The 23277-nt window shown below is 43.5% G+C and overlaps 1 protein-coding gene across 2 annotated transcripts in view; it reads right to left on the reverse strand.

The window, feature by feature from the left end:
- The window catches only part of camk1b (calcium/calmodulin-dependent protein kinase Ib), a 36961-nt gene that overhangs the window by 11144 nt on the left and 2540 nt on the right, over window positions 1–23277 (reverse strand). For both annotated transcript variants that reach the window (XM_079741137.1, XM_079741136.1), the window contains 4 exons: window positions 20502–20615; window positions 4965–5096; window positions 2325–2399; window positions 1179–1317 (listed from right to left, as the gene is read on the reverse strand). In XM_079741137.1, coding sequence (XP_079597263.1) covers window positions 1179–1317; window positions 2325–2399; window positions 4965–5096; window positions 20502–20587 — 432 coding nt within the window. In that variant the 5' untranslated portion in view covers window positions 20588–20615. The remainder of the gene's footprint in view (window positions 1–1178; window positions 1318–2324; window positions 2400–4964; window positions 5097–20501; window positions 20616–23277) is intronic.

Genomic DNA, 23277 nt, shown 5'->3' on the forward strand with positions numbered 1-23277 from the left:
GAGGCCTTCAGCCCCACAACAACACAAACCAGAGGTCTTCAGCCCCACAACGACAACACAAACCAGAGGCCTTCAGCCCCACAACAACACAAACCAGAGGTCTTCAGCCCCACAACGACAACACAAACCAGAGGCCTTCAGCCCCACAACGACAACACAAACCAGAGGCCTTCAGCCCCACAACGACAACACAAACCAGAGGCCTTCAGCCCTACAACGACAACACAAACCAGAGGCCTTCAGCCCCACAACGACAACACAAACCAGAGGCCTTCAGCCCCACAACGACAACACAAACCAGAGGCCTTCAGCCCCACAACAACAACACAAACCAGAGGCCTTCAGCCCCACAACGACAACACAAACCAGAGGCCTTCAGCCCCACAACAACAACACAAACCAGAGGCCTTCAGCCCCACAACAACAACACAAACCAGAGGCCTTCAGCCCCACAACAACAACACAAACCAGAGGCCTTCAGCCCCACAACGACAACACAAACCAGAGGCCTTCAGCCCCACAACGACAACACAAACCAGAGGTCTTCAGCCCCACAACAACAACACAAACCAGAGGCCTTCAGCCCCACAACAACAACACAAACCAGAGGCCTTCAGCCCCACCCCTACACCACATCTCAGCGTGGCTGCTGTCGTCTCGATGGGGTCAAACATTCCTTGATAAGGGACCGTTGGAAGCGTCACGCGGTGGAAGTGGAGGCTTTCCACCCATGGATCTACTTTCACCGTGGTCCGATGTCCAGGTCATCAAGGCCTGATTATGTGTACTATTAACCGTGTATGTTGTAGCGACAATTCAAACATGATGAACCAATGGTGATTGATCTGACCTTATCATCTGCTAACATCGTAATTGGGACGGGAGCATGTTGTAGAAAATTGAATCCCGTGTAGAAAATTATTTCTACACGGGATTCAGCGGCAAAGTTAATCAACCAATCATTGTATCAGAAGTGGAGTATGAATGAACATTTTCAATGCTTTCCTGTGCAAATGTTTACTACGTAGGAAGTAAACATTACCTACGTTGTCATTGGCTTAGTAAAATGGCTGGGGACTCCAGGGCTCACCTTGAGCCATAAGGCAGTCCTGTGAGGGCTGATGACTCTAGGGCTCACCTTGAGCCATAATGCAGTCATCTGATGGCTGAGGACTCACCTTGAGGTCCCGGTGGACGATGCCCATGTCGTGCAGGTATTTCACAGCATCCAGGATCTGTTGGATGAGTTTGCTGGCGTCCTTCTCAGTGTAGAAGCCCTTCTCTATGATGCGGTCGAACAGCTCCCCGCCAGAAACCCTGCATCAGAGACCTCTCAGTTAGAGACTGAATCCATTGGAACGCGAGACGGAGGACCTCGCCAGTGTTGTGACGTCTCAACAGCATATTGTTGAGAGAGAAGCCTTACTCCTCTTCACCGGTCACATATCTGAATTAACTGTAATATGTTATTTAGTCTTAGTAATTGAAACATCTGCTAAATGACAATAGTAACTAGCTCTCAAATCATAAGCCTCATATCACTACTCAACATATTGTTGTCACTTCATTGTATTATATTTATTGACCACTAGGCGGAGGCCGCTAAACGTGTTTAACAGCATCCATTTAAAGGAGATGGAACCATGAACCAGAACACACTATGAACAATAATATCATGAGACACACACACACACACACAGGTAGGCCTAATGAGATCAGGGAATACATGATGAAAGGAGAAATTAAAAAAGGTTTAAAAATAGAAAGGGGGGAAGAGATGACAGAGGGGAATAGGTTTGCTTCCCATGACTTAGCTTTAGCTGTGTAGTTAAGATGAACACCAATGTAATTTGTCATGTAAAAATGATTGCACACCGTATTGTTCCACCTTCTTATTGCCATTTTTGAGGCTTACACTTTCAAGACACCATATTTTATCCAGCTAAGTAGGCTCTTATAAAATTATTACATTCTATATTATTTAGAGTTAGCTGTGGCCGTGACAATATGCGGTAAACAGGATGTGAGAGTACTTTGATCCAATGTAAATTCACTGGATCAATCATCTCTCTCTCTCTCTCTCTCTCTCTCTCTCTCTCTCTCTCTCTCTCTCTCTCTCTCTCTCTCTGGAAATGCTTACAGGCAAATGGTGTGAGGGAACTCCCTAATGGTTGTAATTGAGTGTGAATGGTAAAGTGTGTGTGTGTGCGTGTGTGTGAAGTGCAATAATTAGAAGTGACACACCACAAACAAGGAGCTTCAAACACACACATCACAAAAGCCCGTAAGGTGCGCTTGGCCCATGGACCAATGTTCATACTCACAGCTGCATGACCAGGTAGAGGTGGGATTTACTCTCAAAGATGTCTTCCAGAGATACGATGTTGGCATGTTTGAGTCTGTGAGTGGGAGGACGAAGAGGGAGGTTAATATAGGGAGGAAGGTTTCACATTAGTTACAGCATTGTTTCACTGTGAGAGTGGTGTCGTCACACTGCTTCCTAGAGGTAGACGCACCCCAGCAGAATCCATAGGAACAATAAGAAAAAGGGAATGTAATTCTTCCTCACAAGTATGTACTAGCATGTGTTGTTTGAGAGTAAGCTAAGCCACCCTCCCCACTACCTGACCGAGCACAACCCACCCCAGAGTCACAGCCTGTAAAAGTGCCCCTGCCTCCTTGCAGAAAACAGGGCCCAAATACTTGTTGGCGTGGCGACGGCGAGAAGCAGATGAGTCATCTGGAAGCGCAAAGTTAGAGAACTTACAACATGCAGTTATCTCACAGTGTGGGACAGACTGTCTGCTGCACCAGACATTCTGAAAGACTCTGACACAGACACACACAAACACACAATTACTGTAGAAATATCGACCAGCATTCAACAAAGTCCAATAGTGTAGCCTATGCATCACTTGGATCACAGACTTTGGCTGCAGAAGATCAGCAGCTCCATGCTGCCCCCTTGTGGCTGCAGGAGGGATGTCTACCACAGAGTGGTGTGAAGGCAGGTTTCAATGCATTCCTTCTACACACATTTGGATCCTGGCATATTGACATCCAATTTGGTACCTAAGTATGGATTATCACACGCATTGAATAACATGGCTGAATCAAATAAAAGGCCTCACTGTAAGACATAAGAAATTATTTTTGAGATAATTGTGCTAAACATTTTTGAGGTACTCGACAGGACAGAGAACAACATTCTGCACTCAGCAGCTACACAATAGGCAGCGGCCAACCGCTTTGCAATGAAAATCGAACAAACATCGAACCATTGATCAGAGAATATAGCATTTCTCCCGCTATACTGTGAGACGCCCACAGCCCTTCTGTGTGGCCAGACACCTTGGACACCTTGTGTGTGTGTGTGTGTGTGTGTGTGTGTGTGTGTGTGTGTGTGTGTGTGTGTGTGTGGTTCTAAACGGCAAGCAAGGTCTCCACTGTACTGGAGCATTGAGTCACTCTCTCCACATATCAAATTATAACAGTGACTCATTCATCACATATTTACTTATCCATGCCCCTTTATTTGACCTGGTAGGCTCATAGATGTCCGTTTCCACCACCCCCCGTTTCCAATGGGCACTCCTTAACCCGGAGGAGTCCCCTTATAGGAAGCCTACACAAACCGGGCTGGAGCCAACAACCTTCTACGGCCTGAACCCAGTTTCCAGCATGGAAACGGATTAACACTGTGGCGTAACGACGGAAGGGGGACCTTCATCCATCTTCATCAATGTCTTTGTTCATCTGAAGAGATACTTCTCTGATTGGATTAAATGATTAACTGATTGAAACGGTCAGGTGAGGGGCGGGCTCAAAAACCGTTGTGCAAGCTGTGCAGACTTGCTTGCACGCACACACACACACTCCACACACACACACACACACACACACACACACACACACACACACACACACACACACACACACACAACGTTATGAATAATGTATGCATTCATGTGTGCAATGTGTGTAAACATCTTGCTTGCTTGCATCTGACAATGGGCAGGTTCTCTAGGCGGCTGTGAGGCGCGTAGGTCTGGCAGGATGATTTAACCATACAGCCCTTCAATGATATCTGTATTGATGGCTGCCCCCAAACAGCATGCAGATACCATTTCAGCACCCTTGTGTATGGTCCGGCTCCATGCTCCATGGTCTGGCTCTACCTCTTTAACTGGGGGGGGGGGGATTCGGACCAAATGATGAGCTGATGTAAGCTAACTTAGCTCAATTGATCCTGTAATTTAATAATATTCAATTTTTCCCCCCCATGGAGATAGACATGTCCTTGCTTCACACAGTGAAGGAATGAACAATGATGATTGATGATCAGAACGTTGTCCCCGCAGAGATTCCGAGCGAACCTCTTGAGACTATACACTGTTATAACAATCCTCAGGCCACATTTCTTTCAGTTCAACAGTTTTGCAACCCAAAAGATTGCTCGCACCCCCGCACCCACATTTCCCATTCCACAGACCTCACCTAAGGATGGCTGCATATCGGCAATGAATGTGAGCCTCACGTAACCCAGGCAACAAGGAATCTATAAATAGCTTTAGGACCCAACGTAGTTCAGTCATTTCCGCACTGGCTCTGTAATTCCTCCACTTCTACGGAGAAGGCTTTTCAAACCGCTCCACAATTACTGGGGAACAAGGTCAGTTGGGTTTGTCTCAGAAACTATGCCATGTATCCATAAATCCCCATTACTTGTGGCGTTAACCCATATCCGCCAGTAGCCGTTCATTAATCACTGTAGGTCAATCGCTGTGCGTTGATAGGTGTTTGTTACAGCAGTTCATTTAAAAAAGCCTTGCTTGCCGGACAAGAGTTCACCACCAGGTGTTGAGTCTGCGACCCACTTTCATGGAACCTGGAAGTGGCTTTGGATGAAAGTCTGCTATCTGTGAATGTGAATGTAAACATGATGTATATGGAAAGCCCCTCACTTATGCAGGACGGCAATCTCGTTCTCGATGCTGTTTTCCTTGCCCTCCAGGGCTTTCTTAGGGATGCACTTGATGGCCACCAGCTTCTGGGTCCTCTTCTCCTCGGCCAGGACCACCTCGGAGAAAGCTCCCCTGAAACACAAACAACACAGCCACGCCCCGTCAGACCCGGGCTCTACTCTATCTGTGTTTACACCCGGCTCTCAACCTCTTATGACTCTTATGACCCTCTTCCCTCTCCAACTCTCTCCTGACCCAAGCTTTAGATTAACTGTTTTGATGATGGATGTCTCGACTAGCTAACCCTAGATCCAATAAATCATGATTAAGTGGCTTTGGACCGGATGCTAAATAACATGGATCTCTTGTCGTTCAGTGACATTGCTCCATACATTCAAAAGCTTGGTTTAGTAGGATGACTTCCTCCTTTAATTTTCAGTACATTGCCCACTTCTACAAGTCTTCATTATACAGTCTTGGTTATAATAGTTGAGTATAAATAATTCACATGGTGAGATCGACTTTTTGTATTTCATGGGACTGTGTGACGTGGGTGTGTGCATTGGCACTGGTGGTCACCCTAAGGCTCAACAAGAGAATGTATTTTGATCATAATAAATTCATAGCCCAGCACTTTAAGCATTTGCCAAAAAATATGCCAGATGGCCACACTGTGCGAATCTCATCCACGGGCGTATGTACGCATCGCCATGCTTATTCTCTGTGGCTTTTCTCTTCCCCTTCACAGTTAGACATCAGCAGCCATCATGGGCAGACCAACCTAGGTTGAGCTGTGTTGTCATTAAGCAGAGCTTTTTAAGCATTTTCCCATGACCTCCAATGAAAACCACATATTTCCTCCAGCCCCAGCATGTTGTTGGCCCGGGTCCAGCAGTTCTGGCAGCCCCGAAAGCCTGAAGGACCCTTCATCACACACACTCTGGAGGCACGTCCCGCCAAACCTTAGGGTTTGAACTTCAGATTATATCACAAAACACACTGAGGAGGACCTGTGTTAATATGGTTTCAGACAAGCTGCATACATAAGATATCGAAATATATATAATAATAATCTATAATATTGTATATATTTTTAATATGGCCCCTCGGACCATATTATGGTCAGACAGAAAGAAATTGAAATTGTTGCATAAAAGCTTAAAGTGTGATCAGAATCTTCAGTGGAGATGCAGGAAGGCAGAGGTGTTTATGAGGGGAAGTTTGGCAAACAATGTTGTTTGACTGCTGTGGTTCCCCCACATATTTTGCAATCTAACTGCCTGTTTATCTGTCTGCATGTACACATGAGACTGGATACTCACTGACTTTACAGAACCTTGCTGTATTATAGTTAGCACTGCTCGACTAATGATTGGAGTATTGTTTCTTTACCAAGAGAAAAGCGGATCGTGTCTGGGTGTCGTTTCCCAGAAAGTACGGAAAGAAGCAGAACAAAACAAGGTCATGGGAGGAGAGGAGAGGAATAATTGTAACATAGTTTAGCATGTCACCGAAAGTTAAACTGAACAGATCGTACAGTAGCCTACGCTACCCTGACGACAACCAGCAGAAGGAGAAAGTGAATGGAAGGATTATACAACCATTAATAAGAAAGATATACGGATGTCAGCTTGTTTGCTTTCAAACAGGAACCAAGGTCTAATGTTGTTATTGTGGGAAAGAAAAGGGACATTTTGACTTTGGGAAGAATTCCAGCTGTGAAGGAGTTCAAATTCCTGTGTAGTGTATAGTGGACATTCCCCCCGCTCCCCACTTAAAGGCCGGGAGCTCAGAGATGTAGGGGCTAGTTCCTTGCTAAACCATGCATGGATGCACTGGAAAACCCTTCATTAAACATGTGACTTGTGCAAAAGTTTGCTTAGATTTGAATGAGCTTCAATATTCATTATATTAACATAAACCATAGCAGAATAACAATGCATTGTTGTGGAATCCATAACCTAAATTTCCACTAAAACCACAATTTAGCATTTAGCTCAGGGCGGCTATTGACAATTCTTAACGTTTTTAAAGGCTATCACAAAGCATGATTACAAACAGATCATCACTGGTAGCGATGCCCTTAATCAGACACTGGTCAACAATACCGGTCAAACATGTGTAATACCTAGGAGTGTATGTCATTAGTGTTTAATATTCTTATATTAATAGCATATTTTTCAATATTGGCCATCTCTCATAAATAGTCATCAATAATAATAATAATATAATCAATGATGCTGTGAATTAATGATTATATTTGTTTGGGTTTGGCGGACATTCCTGCGAAATTGGAAAAGCCTAAAGCTAACCAACTATTCCTCCAAGGCAATCCATAACTCCAATACTAGTGGTGAGGGCTACCAAAGACTACGGAGAATATCTCCATCAACAAACTCTGAGAGTGACATATTCTAGTCAGGAGATCGGCCGCTATATTCATTATTACCCTCATTTAGCAAGGCAAAGAGTCCTGCTCACAGTAACACAGGTTCTGACAGAAGGTGACGAGGGTGGAGAGAATAGACAGATTTGAGTTCAAATACTTCCAGAGACCCATGTGACAGCAGAACCCAGAAGTCTCGATAACATCTTTGGTCACCAGTGTTGATAAGACAAATGCATGCAAACTCCTCTGGTGTCCCAGGAAGCAGTGACAGCTACCATCTCAACTCATGAGTGGTATCAGCCAATGAAGACATTGAATCAATCGTGTGTATTCTGGCTCTAACAAAAAGTGTTCATAAAATACAACTCAACAACAAGCAGGAATAACAACGTGTCCACAAGGGGCTAATGAAAACGGCTGATGGTTGTATTATGAATACTTGATAGTGGAAAGTATAGACGGCTGAGGAAATTCTGTGGAAACGTACATTGTGCATGGACTGCCAAATCGACATCAGTGTTTACAGAGTGGGATATCGGCTCTATTGGCACCAGGGGATACCCCTCCAGGAGGAGCCCACTCAGTGTCCTGAAGCACCGCCTATCAGCCGCTAAGTCTTCAATAAAGACACGCTTACCGCCGGTGTCCGAACAGCAGGGCCCTCCCCTCATAGATCTACCAACACAATGCACACCATCTCCCGTGTAGACGGGCAAAGATGCTTAAGTGATTAAGTGAGACTTAAACAATGTCAATATTGACCCGACCTGGGTTGTGCTGACGGACATGGCGGTATGGTGGAAGCGATCTGAATTAGAGAGGGCTTAATCCATGTCCAAACAGCAGAGTTGCCAGGGATTCTTTGGTCAACAGTTTGTTTGTTTACACTCGTCACCAGCCCTCCCATATTCTCCACCGAGAGAGCCGGCTAATATCGTACTGTGTCTCTTAGGCCTCCTCTTGTCTTATCGTCAACTTCATTGCAAACCGGAAGGGCTCACACATTGCCTTTCCAGTGACCGCTCTCTCATCAATGCCAGAAATCATCTGAAATCATCTGAAGTCATCTTGTCATCAACACAAGCTACATAAATACTATTATATTATCTTATATCAATGGTATACAAATGTGTTGAGCTGATCACCAAACCCCCTATGGTTTCATGGTGCACATGTCACACGTCTACCTTCTTTCCTAACGAAGCCCTCCACGTGTGGAACGGCCCCTTCATTGGAGCCAACCCCGCTCACACTTAGATATTTAAAAAAAGTCACACGCACGTTGCTTGGTTTCTGTCGCCACAAGCTACCCTTTCATGTGCCACCCCACGGTGACTCGCCGCAGCTATCAAAGGGATTCAGAAACAAAGGAATGCAGCACCACACGACACACGCCGGGAGACACATGCTCGCTCACAACTCCATCAACAACATGCCGTTTACACCGGGATCCCCGGCCAGGACCAGGCTGCTTCTGCTTAATATCATGATCAGTCAAAGAGCTTTAACGGTAAAGAGTTGTAAACAAAGGATGACAGTTACGGATTAAACTTCTGCTTAAAGCCTTTTATTTGCTATGAGCAGCAAGTGATCAAATATATGTACATCTCAATTCAGACATACTCAAACCTTTATACTAATGACACTCCAAAGGAGACAAAACAAAGCCTATATTTTAGACTATTTATAGAAAGGGTGTGGGGACTTCGCTTTGCCACCTGTTATCAATAACAGAGGAGGAGGTAAGATCAAGTGATCTGCAGTAGGAAGGGTATTTAAAGGGCTGGTGCATGCACGCAACTAGCTGACAGGGTGAAAGGGTTAAAATAAAAGTTAGATCACTACATCCCGTCTTATAATGGGAACGTTTTCGAACATTTGCGTCCCATAGCTTCCTGCCATGTTCCATAAAAATACAAAATCCTTGGATTCATGATAACTTTTTCCCTAATCCCAGCTGGGAAATGTGGTCAAGAAGGTATGACCAATGACAATATGGTGTTCACTTTGAGAGGTGTGGGAGACTTAGGAGACAGCCATCTGGCCTAATCAGGAGTCCCACTGTGTCCCTGGCCACAAAGATGGAAACAAACATTTTTCTGTGGGTTATTAAAACCAAAACCTGCCTAACCAAAAGAAACACGAGCTGACATGAAATCAAAAAGGCAACACAGAAACGTTAAAATGTCTCTCCAGTCATTTTAACTCAAGGTATGTGCATGTGATCCTCAACAGTTTATCTTATTAAGCTCCATGACGTGAGTCTCTTTGATTTCACTAGTATAAAAGCATTTTTATTTATAATTATGCATCTTATTATTAATTATGACTAATAAAATTTTACAAATTTGAGGTTGTGGGCCATAATAGAACGAATGGTTCTTAATCTGGATCTATTTGGACAAAGTGTCCCTCTTTGCAAGCTATTCAATGTGTTTCAACTCCTGAGTCTGTGCATAACGCAGGTTCATTTGTCATTCTGTTGGTCTAATATTAGGAACAGCTAACCATGCACATCTCCCCAACCTCAGAATATGCTTGCACTGTACTTTCTGCAGGTGTTTGGAAGAAACACTTGCAGAAAGTAGTGAGTGACAGGCCATTGTAATTGTTGTCCTAATTTAGTACCTATGCCAAAGTGAAACGAGAAAATTGTTACGGTTTGAACCTGGGTTCTCCCTCGCAAACAAGTCTGCTGGTGTTCAAGACGTTCTCATGTGATATTTCATCTCTGGTGTCTCTACTCGCTTCACATTTCCCATCTCCCATCTTGACATGATGAAAGGATTGCTATGCCACTTAGTGCCACAGTAGTTCATGACTTGAATGTAGTTCAAGTCTAAATGAATTCCATCTGGACAAGACTGTTCTCAACTGCCTGCCAGAGGAAAACAAATGTGGAGAACTCTGAAGGCCTATAAAAAAAGAGAGAGGAGCAGAATCAAAGCAGTACATCTTGTACATTGTTCCTGTCAGAGGGTGTTCAAGATCACAATATCATGGTTAAACACACACATTACGTCACATTGCTTTGGAAGCATTCCTTCTGGACTAAAATAAGGTTTTTGACAGTCAGTTTAATAAAACTAAAAATATCAGATACCTAAGCAACACATTTGATTTGGCCAGGCCTCAGTCCTTTGGCCAGGCGCCTCAGAAGAGTGAACAGAAAAGCTTTGGGCCACCAGTGAGGCCCAACTTCCAATGACGAGGCCCTGCCAACCGTCTAAACATTGGAACGCCTCTGAGATTTCTACGATTTCAGATAAAACTGATGTTTGAAAGTCCTCAAGGGTAACATTGTTGTCGGGTGTTGAAGGATGTGGCACAAAGAAGTATAAGTAAGGTGTTATGCTTTGCATACAATGGGATGAAGTTAGGATAGGGAATGTGGAGTGTATGTAGATGATGGCTGGTTTAAGCACCCTCACCTGGCCCGAGTCAGACTGATTGGACTGTGGGGCTGGGTGCGGGCTGAACACCTGAGGTACATTTAGCAGTCAATGTTAAACCACCTATCACCACCACGAATCACCACCAATCTACCGCTGTGTATCATTATACTCAACCGAGGCAACAAACCGATTCCAACATCACCCACCCTGCAAAATGTTTTTTGGAGGGACCCAAAAAAAGCCATCTAGGTGATGTTTAGCACGGACATTGCTAGAGGGAATTATAACAGATGGAAGTTACAAAAGTTAGACTAACAGAAGGTGTGTGTGTGTATGTGTGTAAAATAATTTGAGTAAGGGTTCAGCCATCTTGGTCTAGTATGCTTCCAGTTAGACTGCAGACAATTTTGACTAACTAAACAACTAAACAAATATTTACGTGGTGCAAACATTATTGGGCAATTTCCACTGGCAGTTCTCCCTGGGTTTTCCTTGTTTGTGAGTGAGTGAGTGAGTGTAAACTGAACGTATGAGAGTGTGTGTTTGCATCAGTGTACACGTATCATCATATGCGTGTGCTCCAGTAAAACGGTGCTGATCTGTGCAGGGCTGAGACGCAGGCTTCTGTTAGAATTAGGTCAGGACAGGGTGTGTGTGTCAGTGCTCTGCTGGCGCCTGCACCAATACAGTCAAATTCATTAAAAAATAGAAGAGAAAGACCGAAAAGTTAAACTCCCGGATAAGCTGTTCTGTTATCAGCGCTACAAAAAGGGCTCAGCCTGAATTTGCATCCAGATTCTTATTCACTGTCTGACGTCTTCCAGTTCTAAGAATAACCTCAAATCTGTCGTTCTTGTGCTTCTTCACAGATAAACACACATTCCCTCTGAACTGTCAGAAGACAGAGGAGATCTCAATGGAAAAAACAAACATTGAAATGAATAATCAGTTGGGAGAGAGACAGAAGGAGAGATAAAGTTTGAGAGTGTGTATTTTTAGTAGGGGGGAGAGAGCATAAGAGCATTTAAGAGAAAGTGAGAGATGGGAGATAAAGTGAGTGAGAGAGAGAGAGAGAGAGCGAGAGAGATGACATGAACATATAGAAGGCAGGGTGTGCTTGCTGTCTTACTCGCTGTTCCTCTTTGGGCTTATCCACGGCTGAGAGGGAATTACAGGCTTGTCATATTAACATGTTGTACTGTACTTAGAGATCCAGGGGGGCCTCTCTCAACCCACTCTCCCCTTAATGAGGCAGCCCGGCGCTAATGCCTTTCTGCTCTACTGTCCATGTTGGGGACACAGAGAACGCCAAATTAAGCAGAGGAAACATACACCAGGCAACACTTAAATTGAATGAATGAACAGAAGAGATCAATATGAATGTAAATATGACTGAATATGAATAATTCCTATGACTCCTATTAATGGAGTTCATTAGTTTATCTGATCCAGCAGTCCTCTGTGATAGCAGAACCTCTTGGGGGAGGCGGGACCAAGAACCGAAAGGGGCGGAGTTAGGCCTGGCGTCCTGTTTCATTGCAGAGATATTCCATTGAGAACTCATTTGTGGATGGATGAATTTTTCAGAAGGGGATTTTAATAAGTGTCTTTCTACAGAGGCTATACACAATGCTGAATTGAAACCTATACAGACACTTTTTCGTGTTTGGCTAAGTTTCTCTTCGCCAGTTACATGCTTACAGATCGCAACATGATCGGTAAAATTGAATATGCTCATCTACGATTTGTGAGATGACCAGTAGCTTATAGTGAAAAGTAGAAACATTTCCACCCAAAAAATGACCAGACCTATTCTATTTTGAGTGGGATACAAACATTACCCCTAATGTTTACAGCAATGTTCAGCCCCTGGAAATACGTAATGTTATTCACGGTAACAGTCAGTTTGATTTTAGAACTACAAGTTTTACTATCCATGCAAAAAAGTTATTCCGCACCACTGAATGATGTCAAACACTAAGAGTGTTTCACATAAGCTTTACTTTTATAAAATATATATATATTTAGAGAGAAAAAAGCCATCTGCGGTCAATATTGTTTCCCATACATGGAATAATTCCTTTCTTTTTAAAATTGGTAAAGTCGTATTTCATTGTAGATCTTCACCCAACACGTTGCTTGGCTCTCGCTCTCTCTCTCTCTCCAACCCACAAGCAACAACAAACCCTCTGTCTAAAGACCCTCCTCTCCCCACACTCTGAATAAAAACAGGATCACGCCAGGGAGGAAGGGCTGTTGTTGGCTTTTCCCTGCAGAGAAGACGGCTGGTCGAATTCATTAATACAACCACCACTCAGTTTGAGGGATGCCGGAAATACCAAAAAACACCCATCAGATACACAGTCTGATGGGAGTGCCATGTCCACGCCTGTGATAACGATATCCCGCCCCTGTTGACCTTAGCAGCGTGGCAGGAATTTCTCCGTAAGGACGGACTCATTGCAAAGACGCATCTAGCTGTAGAAACGCTGTAGTACATATTCCAGGCCTGTATGTGGCCCTGTTTCTGCTACAGAACTCAACCAAAAAAAGATTGATGAGAGGCCCCTAAAGGCATAACTTATACCTTTAAAACCAACCAGCTCTAGAACACCAAGAGGCATTAAAAAACATAATATCTGTGATCCACACATGGACTGCTCTGAGTAACTGTATTCATTCGGTGGTGAGGAATAACTTTTTTGCATGGATAGTAAAACTTGTGGTTCTAAATATGTTCGACGTGACTTTCCTCTCTATTTATAGAGAAGTAAACAGAAAGAAAGTGTTTCTGAGAAAAAAGATTGAAGAAGATTGGTATTCTTCAGAACTTGATGGAATCTCGTCCTCAGAATCTTTAACTGTGGGGCTAATCCCTCCAAGGTTACAGGGGGGCAAATGGACTTTATACATCCTCTACGTCCATGTACACAAGACAGCGTGGTGGCAGGGAGAGAGTGAGAGGTGAATAATAGATGGACTGGAACAGCTCTGTGTACTGGTTCCTGCTGGGAGAGCCAGCTGCTCCCCAACTTCCTTCTTCAGACTAAACAACCCAAACCTACAGCACCATAGTGCTGCGCCGTCATGGTTACGCACAAGTATTACAACAACACCGGCGCTGTTCAGAACATATACAAACCTCTGGCTTAGGGTTTTGCATTCCTCGTTTTATCAATCCTCTGAGAGCAATTCAGGAAAATGTCACACTAGCACCAACTTGGGTAATTCATCATCTCAGACCAAACCTTTGGACACAACATCTCACTATGCTGCGTAGGCTTCAATCAACACACTCTGAATAGCAGCATTGGCTACAGGATGTTGACTCACCTGCTTCTCACATCACAACACCAAAACATTGTACTGGTGGACCTCGTAATTCTTCTGTGGTGAAAGATTGACGAAGAGTCAATGACATTTCATAAACGGCCAAAAAACGTAAAGGACCATTGGTTAAAATCCTGTCCCATGTGTTGGCTCAACAACTTAAACAGCTGGAGTAATCAGGCCTCAACTTCTACAGATTTCGAGATGTTACCATTGCTATTATTAACCTGATAAGGCCATCAAACCCTTGAGGTTAATTGATGTGAAAACATGTGGTTTGATGATCCTAAATCATATGTTCTGGGATAGAATTTCGTCAATGCGCTAGTTTCTATTTACCTTTGCCACAGCTATTCTATATTTTCATGTCTTCGAAAAGATTACATTATATTATAGAGTATCCCGTGTCAATGTTTATCATTGACAAAATAAAAAGTATCCTATGCAAATGTTTGTCATCCGATCTTAGTATGCACATCCACATGTGACACCTGTGGCTCGTCTCCCACCTTTGGACTATACTCAGTACACTATATTTATATTTTCATGTATCTATTTGTACTACGTGTACTATACTCTGCAGGTCTGAGAGAGTAAATGTAGACACATTCACATTTCCTAATATATTCTTTCATATTGAATTTCATATGCATCTCTTATCGCTTCAAGTTGTCAATGTGCCCACTCACACGATACACACACACACACACATACACATCTATGGACACAAAACACGCACACACACTCACACGCACAGCTATGGAAACACAAACACACAAACACATACACACACCAACACTCACTCACTCACCAGTGGAGGGCCCTCAGAGAGAGGGAGGGTGGGCCATGAGAGCAGAACTCTACCAGGGACACCCTGGAGCTCCAAACAACCAGACTGGCTCCACCCTCTCCTGCACTTAATGAGTCAACCTGATCTGGTGCTGATGGGGCCACTGCTCATGTGAGATAGAAACCATTCAAATCTGCAAAGCCAAGTAGGCAGTCGACGTAAACAATGAAAAATACGCACACATTTACATTATTTGCTTGTTAAGTCCAGTTCTTCAATGAAAACGTTGCTCTTTTAATACTAGGCCAATTGAAAAGACAAAATATAAAAATTATAGTATATAATTATATAATAAGGGTTAGGGTTAAAAATAACCCTCTATATATGTTACTTCAAACATGTGAAACAACCTCTGAAACCGAGCTGAAGCAGACAGATCACACCTCGTTCTCGGATGAGAACCGTCAGATACTGGAACTACGTTTATGGTTAGTGATTAACACACACATTCTGCATGAGAAAGCAATGCAAGTTAGTGGACTATTTTGAAGAAGCCATTAATAACCATGAAGCTGTGGGGCCATGAAGACAACTCTGGGTTCAAACACAACTGAGGGTTTAAGAGGATCTGGTGTCCAAAAGGAACAGAACCGGGCCTGCAGGGAGAAAAGGCCTCTGACATCTAGAGGGGCTGATCTCATATATGTGTGTGTGTGTGTGTGAGAGAGATAAGAGCACTGGCAGAGAGAGAGAGAGAGAGAGAGAGAGAGAGAGAGAGAGAGAGAGAGAGAGAGAGAGAGAGAGAGAGAGAGAGAGAGAGAGAGAGAGAGAGAGCTACAGTGAACCGAGAGAGACCTATAGAGAACAGAGAGATAGAGATACCTACAGAGAACAGAGAGAGAGACCTACAGAGACCAGAGAAATAGAAGGAGATAGAGAGACCTACAGAGAACAGAGATAGAGAGAGAGAGATGGAGAGACTGACAGAGAACATAGAGAGATAGAGAGACCTACAGAGAACAGAGAGAGAGAGAGATCAAGAAAACAGATATAGAGAGATGTCCAGAGGGAACATAGAGAGAGCGCATGCAGAGTGAGAACCCATCAATAACCGTCACACCACACAATAGATGAAGATCCCACTTCCCTTCTGCCAACTCCTGTGGTGATGGCCCAACCACCGGTTTAGCGGATTACCTAACTGGTTAAAGTCCTGTCATCTGAGTTAATACCTATGATGATTGTGATCTTGTTATGTCATTCATGTCTCTGTTTCCTTACATCTGTGTGTTTCTGTACATGAATTATGGATGTGTGGACTCTTCAGTTTGTCTGCCTTCTAATTATTTTGTACTTTCCATTTTTTAAAGTCCTGTCCTGTTCCCGCTAAGAGGCTTTATTATTTTCATGCGATCACCCCCGTGCCCCATTCTATAAACATATATCTCTCCTTGTTACCCAAACACAACCCCCCCCAGCAGTGCCCACATTGTGCTCCTCTCAAATCAATCCAGGAGCCCAATAGTGAGCTATGGGACCTGCGAGGGATGGAGGCACTAGGTCACACGGGATGACCATGCACCACGTGGGACAATCCATCACACCCATTGATTGCAGGGGATTAGGGAAAAACAACCACTACCCACAGTGTCCGCCTTTCAACACCTTCCCTATTGCTCAACTAACTAGCCTGGTCCTAGTAACATCCAAGAGCAACCCAGACAGCTCACATGGACATGCTGTTAACAAGGATCCGTGTTTAACCAGCGCAAAGTGTGTTTGACCATGAGCCCCTTCCTAAAGTGTGGCACTTCGTGCCGTTCAAACACCCCGACGGCAGGGACCTTTAGAGAGTTTGGCGGTTCAATTAGAAAGAGTGATCAACTGAGCACGGGAGAACATTTCCGGATATCAAAGTTGAGGTCCTGATTTGATTTTGATTTATGCAGTCAATTACAGCGAGATAACTATAATTGGGTGTGATAAGCAATGTGCTTTGCTAAAAGGAATGTGCTTGGCTGGGGTTAACACAAGATTAAGATGCACCTTTTGGAGATCTCAATATGAACTGAAACCGAAACCAAACCTAATTGGGTATTTTTCTTTCTCCTTTAGAGACGTTACATTTAAACCAAGGGCTTAGGTGTTTTTGCATTACATTTACAAGAGATGTCCAGCTATATAACCCTTTATGTGGCCAATTGATTCCAGCCATGAACAGGATCAATGGGCAGCCCTGATTCGCTCCTGCCTCCTGGATGTAGTCCAATCAAAGAAGTTATTCGAGTTGCATATCAAATAGCCTCGGGACACATTAGGGTCTAGCAGAGCAAACCAGACTCCCGGTAGGAATAGGTCAGCATGCAATATAATTGTTTATCTCGGGGGGGGGGGGGGGGGAAGAGAGAGAGAGAGAGAGAGAGAGAGAGAGAGAGAGAGAGAGAGAGAGAGAGAGAGAGAGAGAGAGAGAGAGAGAGAGAGAGAGAGAGAGAGAGAGAGAGAGAGAGAGAAAACACAATCCACGCTCTCAGTCAGGGGAGGAAGTTTGAGATGTATAGGAATATAATTAAATGTTCAGCAATGAATACTCAACCAATCAAACCTGCCCACATCCAGACCATTTCACAGACCAGAACCCTCTCTATTCTATTCTGATGTTTAGAATGTGTGACCTGTATAAGACTGTGTGTGTGTGTGTGCGTGTGCGTGTGCGTGTGCGTGTGTGTGTGTGTGTGTGTGTGTGTGTGCATGTTTGGTTTATTTCCCTGCACAGAAGAAGGAAAGAAGGCTTAATCCCTCCCCCCCACACACACACAAATGTACACATGCCCACATATGCAGCCGCAACAGGCGCTGGATTATTATTGGCAAATCAAAAAACTTTGTTTCCATAGTGACTGTTTGAGTCCATTATGGAAAGTGTCTCCTGTTGTTTCCAGGACAACCATTGGGGCGATGGCAAATGAGCATGGCACACAGATGAATGGTGAGCCGTCGATCTCTGCACAAACAACCTCACCTACCAACCTAACCTCCACCACCACCACCACACCACACAGGCTGAAACACCTCCTCCACCACCACCACACCACACAGGCTGAAACACCTCCTCCACCACCACCACACCACACAGGCTGAAACACCTCCTCCACCACCACCACCACACAGGCTGAAGGGTGGAGGGGGGGTGGAGACAAAGGCAGGTAGAAAGATTGTAAGGCAATCTAAAGGGGTGATACGGCAAAAGATGTATAGGTTCAAATAGACACACACACACACACACACACACACACACACACACACACACACACACGTGCATTGGGGAAATTGCACACTGAAGATTAGGACTCCAACTTCAGCTAATCTGATGATGAATTGATCAGGTGTCACCACATTCCCTGTCCTGTCCCTTTGAGCACATTCCCACATGATCGTCACTTTATCATCGGAGACCGTTTGAATAAACACTTCCTAATTCCTGATTCAACAAGGATTTATGTGTACTTTAGAATAAGACGCCTCCTTGGATACACATCCTGTATTGACATATGATGACAGGTCAATACTCCTCATAAGGATAAGCCTCAGAGAAAAGATGCAGGGTAGCTGTCAACAAAGCATCCAGGACACAAACTGGGTATACACTGAGGAGGACACCTTGCACCATGGGATTGTTGTGAAAAAATAGCATTGAATTCAGTGTCCTCCCGTTTACTGTTACATATACTGCCTATTCAATACACAAGACGTTGTGCAGAGTGGTGTTGTGCAAAATGCGCTTTTAGATGTCATAACACACGCTAACGTGAGTGTTCTGTATAGAATACGGTGAGCTTCTCATGCTGATCGTAATAAAACAAAGGTATACATGGAAACAGTAATAGATCGATTTTAACCAGAAATGTTACAAAGGTAACCAGAAACTTTACAAAGGTATGCATGGAAACAGTAATAGATCGATTTTAACCAGAAACGTTACCAAAAATGGAGGCATCACAATGGTGACATTAACTATTTACTATTAAACCACTAGCCTTGTGAGTCGTGAGACCAAGACGATCTTACTCAGAAATTGACCAATGATGGCACCCCTACATATACTGCATTACATCGTGAGCATAAATCATTTGAAATCAAATCCTTTGGAATATAGAATAAAGTATACATACTGTAATTTATATCTATATGATTATAAAGTAATCCCTATTAGAGGGGCAATCAAAGAAGAGAGTAGTTTACAACATAACCAAGTTAAGCTTATTTAATGAGGTGAATAGATAGGGTTAAAGTTGATGACTGCAGGCCATTTCGTGTGTGTGTGTGTGTGTGTGTGTGTGTGTGTGACACACACACACACACACACACACACACACACACACACACACACACACACACACACACACACACACACACACACACACACACACACACACACACAAACACTCACAAACAAAGAAAACCCAGGGAGAACTGCCAGTGAAAATTGCCCAATAATGTTTGCACCACGTAAATATTTGTTTAGTTGGTCAAAATTGTCTGAGTCTAACTAGAAGCATACTAGACCAAGATGGCTAAACCCTTACTCAAATTATTTAACAGAATAGGTGGCTTTGGATAACAGCACAAAGGAATGGCAAATAAATAGACACGACTATGCCTTATTAACCTTTTAATGTTCAGAATCTAGGAATGAATGATCAAAAGCCTCAATAGCAGCAGCTCTATGCTGTCCCACTGAAAGGCCATCTGCAGTGCTCTATGACATAACCTCTCCTCTCTGTAAAGACCTTGCCTGGGAGAAGGACACCATAGAACTGTTCAATTGTTTTGGGGTCAGAGATCAAATCCCACATCTCTCATGGTCAGCGGTCCCAGAATTCCGTACTAAGGAAGGACCTAGTGAGCCACAGGGGACTCCATTGTTGTTGAGCCAAAGATCAGATATTCCCAACGTAAAATAAAACCCCACACCCTCATGCACAGTTTCTGTCTTGAGAGGTTTGGAACTAACACACACACACAAACACATTCACGTTTCTCTCATCATATTGGCCAGATATATGTGAGGGAGGCTTATATAGAGTACATGAATTGAAATTCCCCTCTTGTAAATGATGACCACAGAAAACCCAAAAGTTTTGAACTGCCAAATTTCAACACATTGACCGATATAACAATTCTATAGGGCCTTTTACCTAGTATAGCACTGCAATCACTGAAAGGTATATCTCTTGTGTACTATTGAGGCATCATCACTTCCTGGTGGAAAGGAATTCTTCTCAAAATAATTTGGAAGGCCAATCCTCCTCCTCTCTATCAAGCCTTTGTCCACAGTAAAGCATGCTTAAGTCTCTTTCATTCAATGTAACGTGGCCTTGTTCCAGGAGGCTGTTAAAGCTTAATAAGGACCATTCTTCTGAGGTGATTCACCGTGTACCTAGGACGAAGTATGACTGACTATAGTGGCAGAAGTCGTTGAAGGAAGTGAACACGTTCAACAAAGGATGGTGTGCTAATCAAGTACACTGTTCCCATAATAAATGGTGTAAACACACGTTGTACACCCACAGAGCTTCTCCAGAGCTGCAGCAGAAGGAGGCTGGTGAAGCCCCTGCTCAATGTGGTCCACTTACGTCCCCAGCACGTCTTTGAAGTCGTAGTTCTCCTTCACGTCCGTGGTCTTCTTTTTCCAGTCATGGCACTCATCACCCAGTGGCATCTTCTTACTGTGGCGCTCGGCTGCAATACTGGGGCGGAGGAGAGCAGGAGACAGAGCCGAGGAGGAGGGGGGAAGGGAGAGGACAGTGTTTACCACGATGCTGAAGGGTCAAGCAGCCAAGAGCTAGTTACGAATGAGTTATAGCCTTGTTTTTATGTTTTTGTTAGAGTATACATTTTAAATATACATTTACCATTTTATACACATTTTAATGAATAAATAACGTAACACATAGTATTTTCAATTGTCTTCTGCAATGAGAATGAGGGTTGCAAGGAAATAAAGCAAAAAAAACAAAGAAAAGTGTGGGAATATATTTATTAATCATACCTGAAATGTTACTAAACCAGTTAATCAGAACAAGCATGTAAAAGCACACATGTAAAAGCACATCCTAATTAAAAAGGATATCAGGTGGCATAAGAATCTAGCAGGTCCTGTTCTTCTAGCTAAACTGCTCCGCCATGCAAAAAGCAATTATAATTTTTTCAGTTAATCAGTGGTTTAACTAAGCTTTTATTTGTAATTTGTTTATCAAGCATGATCACAAACAACACGTCCTTAAAATAACTGGAACATTTGCAGAAAGCAAAGGCGCTTGTGTTAAAACTAGTTTTTCTCTCTAACTGTTTCACTGTATCACTGGGTGAAAAACAAAAAAGATCTAAACCCCTAATCAAATCTGAACAAATATGACGAAATATGAACCATAGTTTCAGGAATATTGCAGCCATAGTGTGTGGAAAGCCTCAGCTCATATTGTTGCTCTCATTGACTATGGCTGACCATTCTCCAATGAAGAATGCATTTCCTTGATGTGACTTAGCATGAATTGGGGTGTCCCACAGTGCGGTGCGGGAGAGAGCAGGGGAGATTTCAGCCATGATGGTACAAGCCTGTAAACCGTGGCCGACACAATCCTTCCGGACTAAAATAGCCTGGCTCATATCAGTCCTCCTCACTCCCCTACTCCTGCTGCCTGCCTAGCAACTTCCCAGTCTGTCTATCTGTGGATGATGTAACACATTGTTCCGGGTTGGACCATCGCCGCGGCGGTCGGCAGCAGAGATCTCCATGGAAATCAAAAGGTTGGGTTGAAAACCGCTTGGGTGGAGAATGCTTGCTCTGTTCATTTGTTCTTCACTGTTTGTCTTTCAGTTTGCCACAGAAATCAAACATATCTTAACCATTAGTAAACCGCTTCGCTGTGGTTTACTTAGTAACAGGTTTTCTTTGCAATGTCAACTACTGTGACAGATGCTGTCATCTTAAATTATTTTTTCCACACCCTGACACACACACACACACACACACACACACACACACACACACACACACACACACACACACACACACACACACACACACACACACACACACACACACACACACACACACACACACAGTTTAAAGTAGGAGGCAAATAAGTAGAATTCAGGAAGTCAGTTCTGACAGTTGGCTGTAGTAATTATGTTAACATACAAAGCCACCATTAGACTGCACAAAGGGAATTAATGCATCAGCAATCTAATTGGCAAGGGGATTTTTTATGAACCACATAATTATTTACGCCTTAAGGCTTTTGGAATTTATATATAACTAGATGTTTTTGGAGGTCATTTTTCTTCCCGGTTAGATAGTTATCACCACAACTTGGGGCGGACTCATGACAAAATGCTTGTTTTCAGATGGTATCTTGTGGCTAATCTAAAACAACGCGTGAGGGGAGAATGAACAGGAAGTATCACAAGCTTCCCCCCAGCTCAAAGCTTCTCATGTACTGCATGACATTCCCCAGGTTGAAATGTCATCCCCCCATTGACGGTTTAGTATGCTAACAAAGAGAATGTAGGGAAAACAACGACTAAATGAGGCCTGGCAACGCCGCATGCAAAGAGATGGTGGAGGGAAGTGGTAGGAGGAAGCTTAGTCAAATGTGTCAAACGACTGAAATACCAGTCATAGAGGAAACTGTTCATCTGTAGCGGGCACACACGCAAACACACAAACACATACAAACACACACAGTCCTGTAACATTAACCCTTAGTGCTTTCTCAATCCCACTGTTGTCGTTCTCTGGACGTAACGGATCCATTTCTCCACCTCTCTAATGGCCATGTTGTACTGTTAATAGACTGAACGACAGATCGACTCACTAGTCATGTTTGAGACCTGTAAGAGTGTGAGTCAAGTGGAAAGGCTGTGATTCAAAGCGGATTGCTTATTTATGTCTGGTAAACCTAACAAATCCTTTTCAAGTTCAAATTGTTTGTGTTATATCATTAAGTCAAACAAAATGCAAAGGTATAAGATAATCCGCCCTAATAACAATAAACAATATTGTGAGCGGTATGTGACTTAGTGACTGAAGATTGCAGTTTCCTCTCAACTTAGATGAAGACATGAGGAGAAACTTCAATATTCATGCACGTGCGTGGTCCTCATGATGAGTGATCAACACATGAATAGGTGCTAATAGACTATCATTCATGCATTCATAACAGCAGGGGAATGAAGTGACTTAATTTAGATAATAATGTAAATCTACTTCAACACTGTACGCTTTGGATTCCTCGTATTGATATTCCATTTCAACTGGCACTGCACAATGTGCAAACCCAGTGCAAGTTGAAGTTCAAAGCTAGACAAGCAGCTCTCCACTCCCAAAAGTCAAAGCAGAGAAGTGTA

Source organism: Pollachius pollachius, assembly GCF_949987615.1.
Source record: "Pollachius pollachius genome assembly, chromosome: 8".
Taxonomy (NCBI): Eukaryota; Metazoa; Chordata; class Actinopteri; order Gadiformes; family Gadidae; genus Pollachius; species Pollachius pollachius.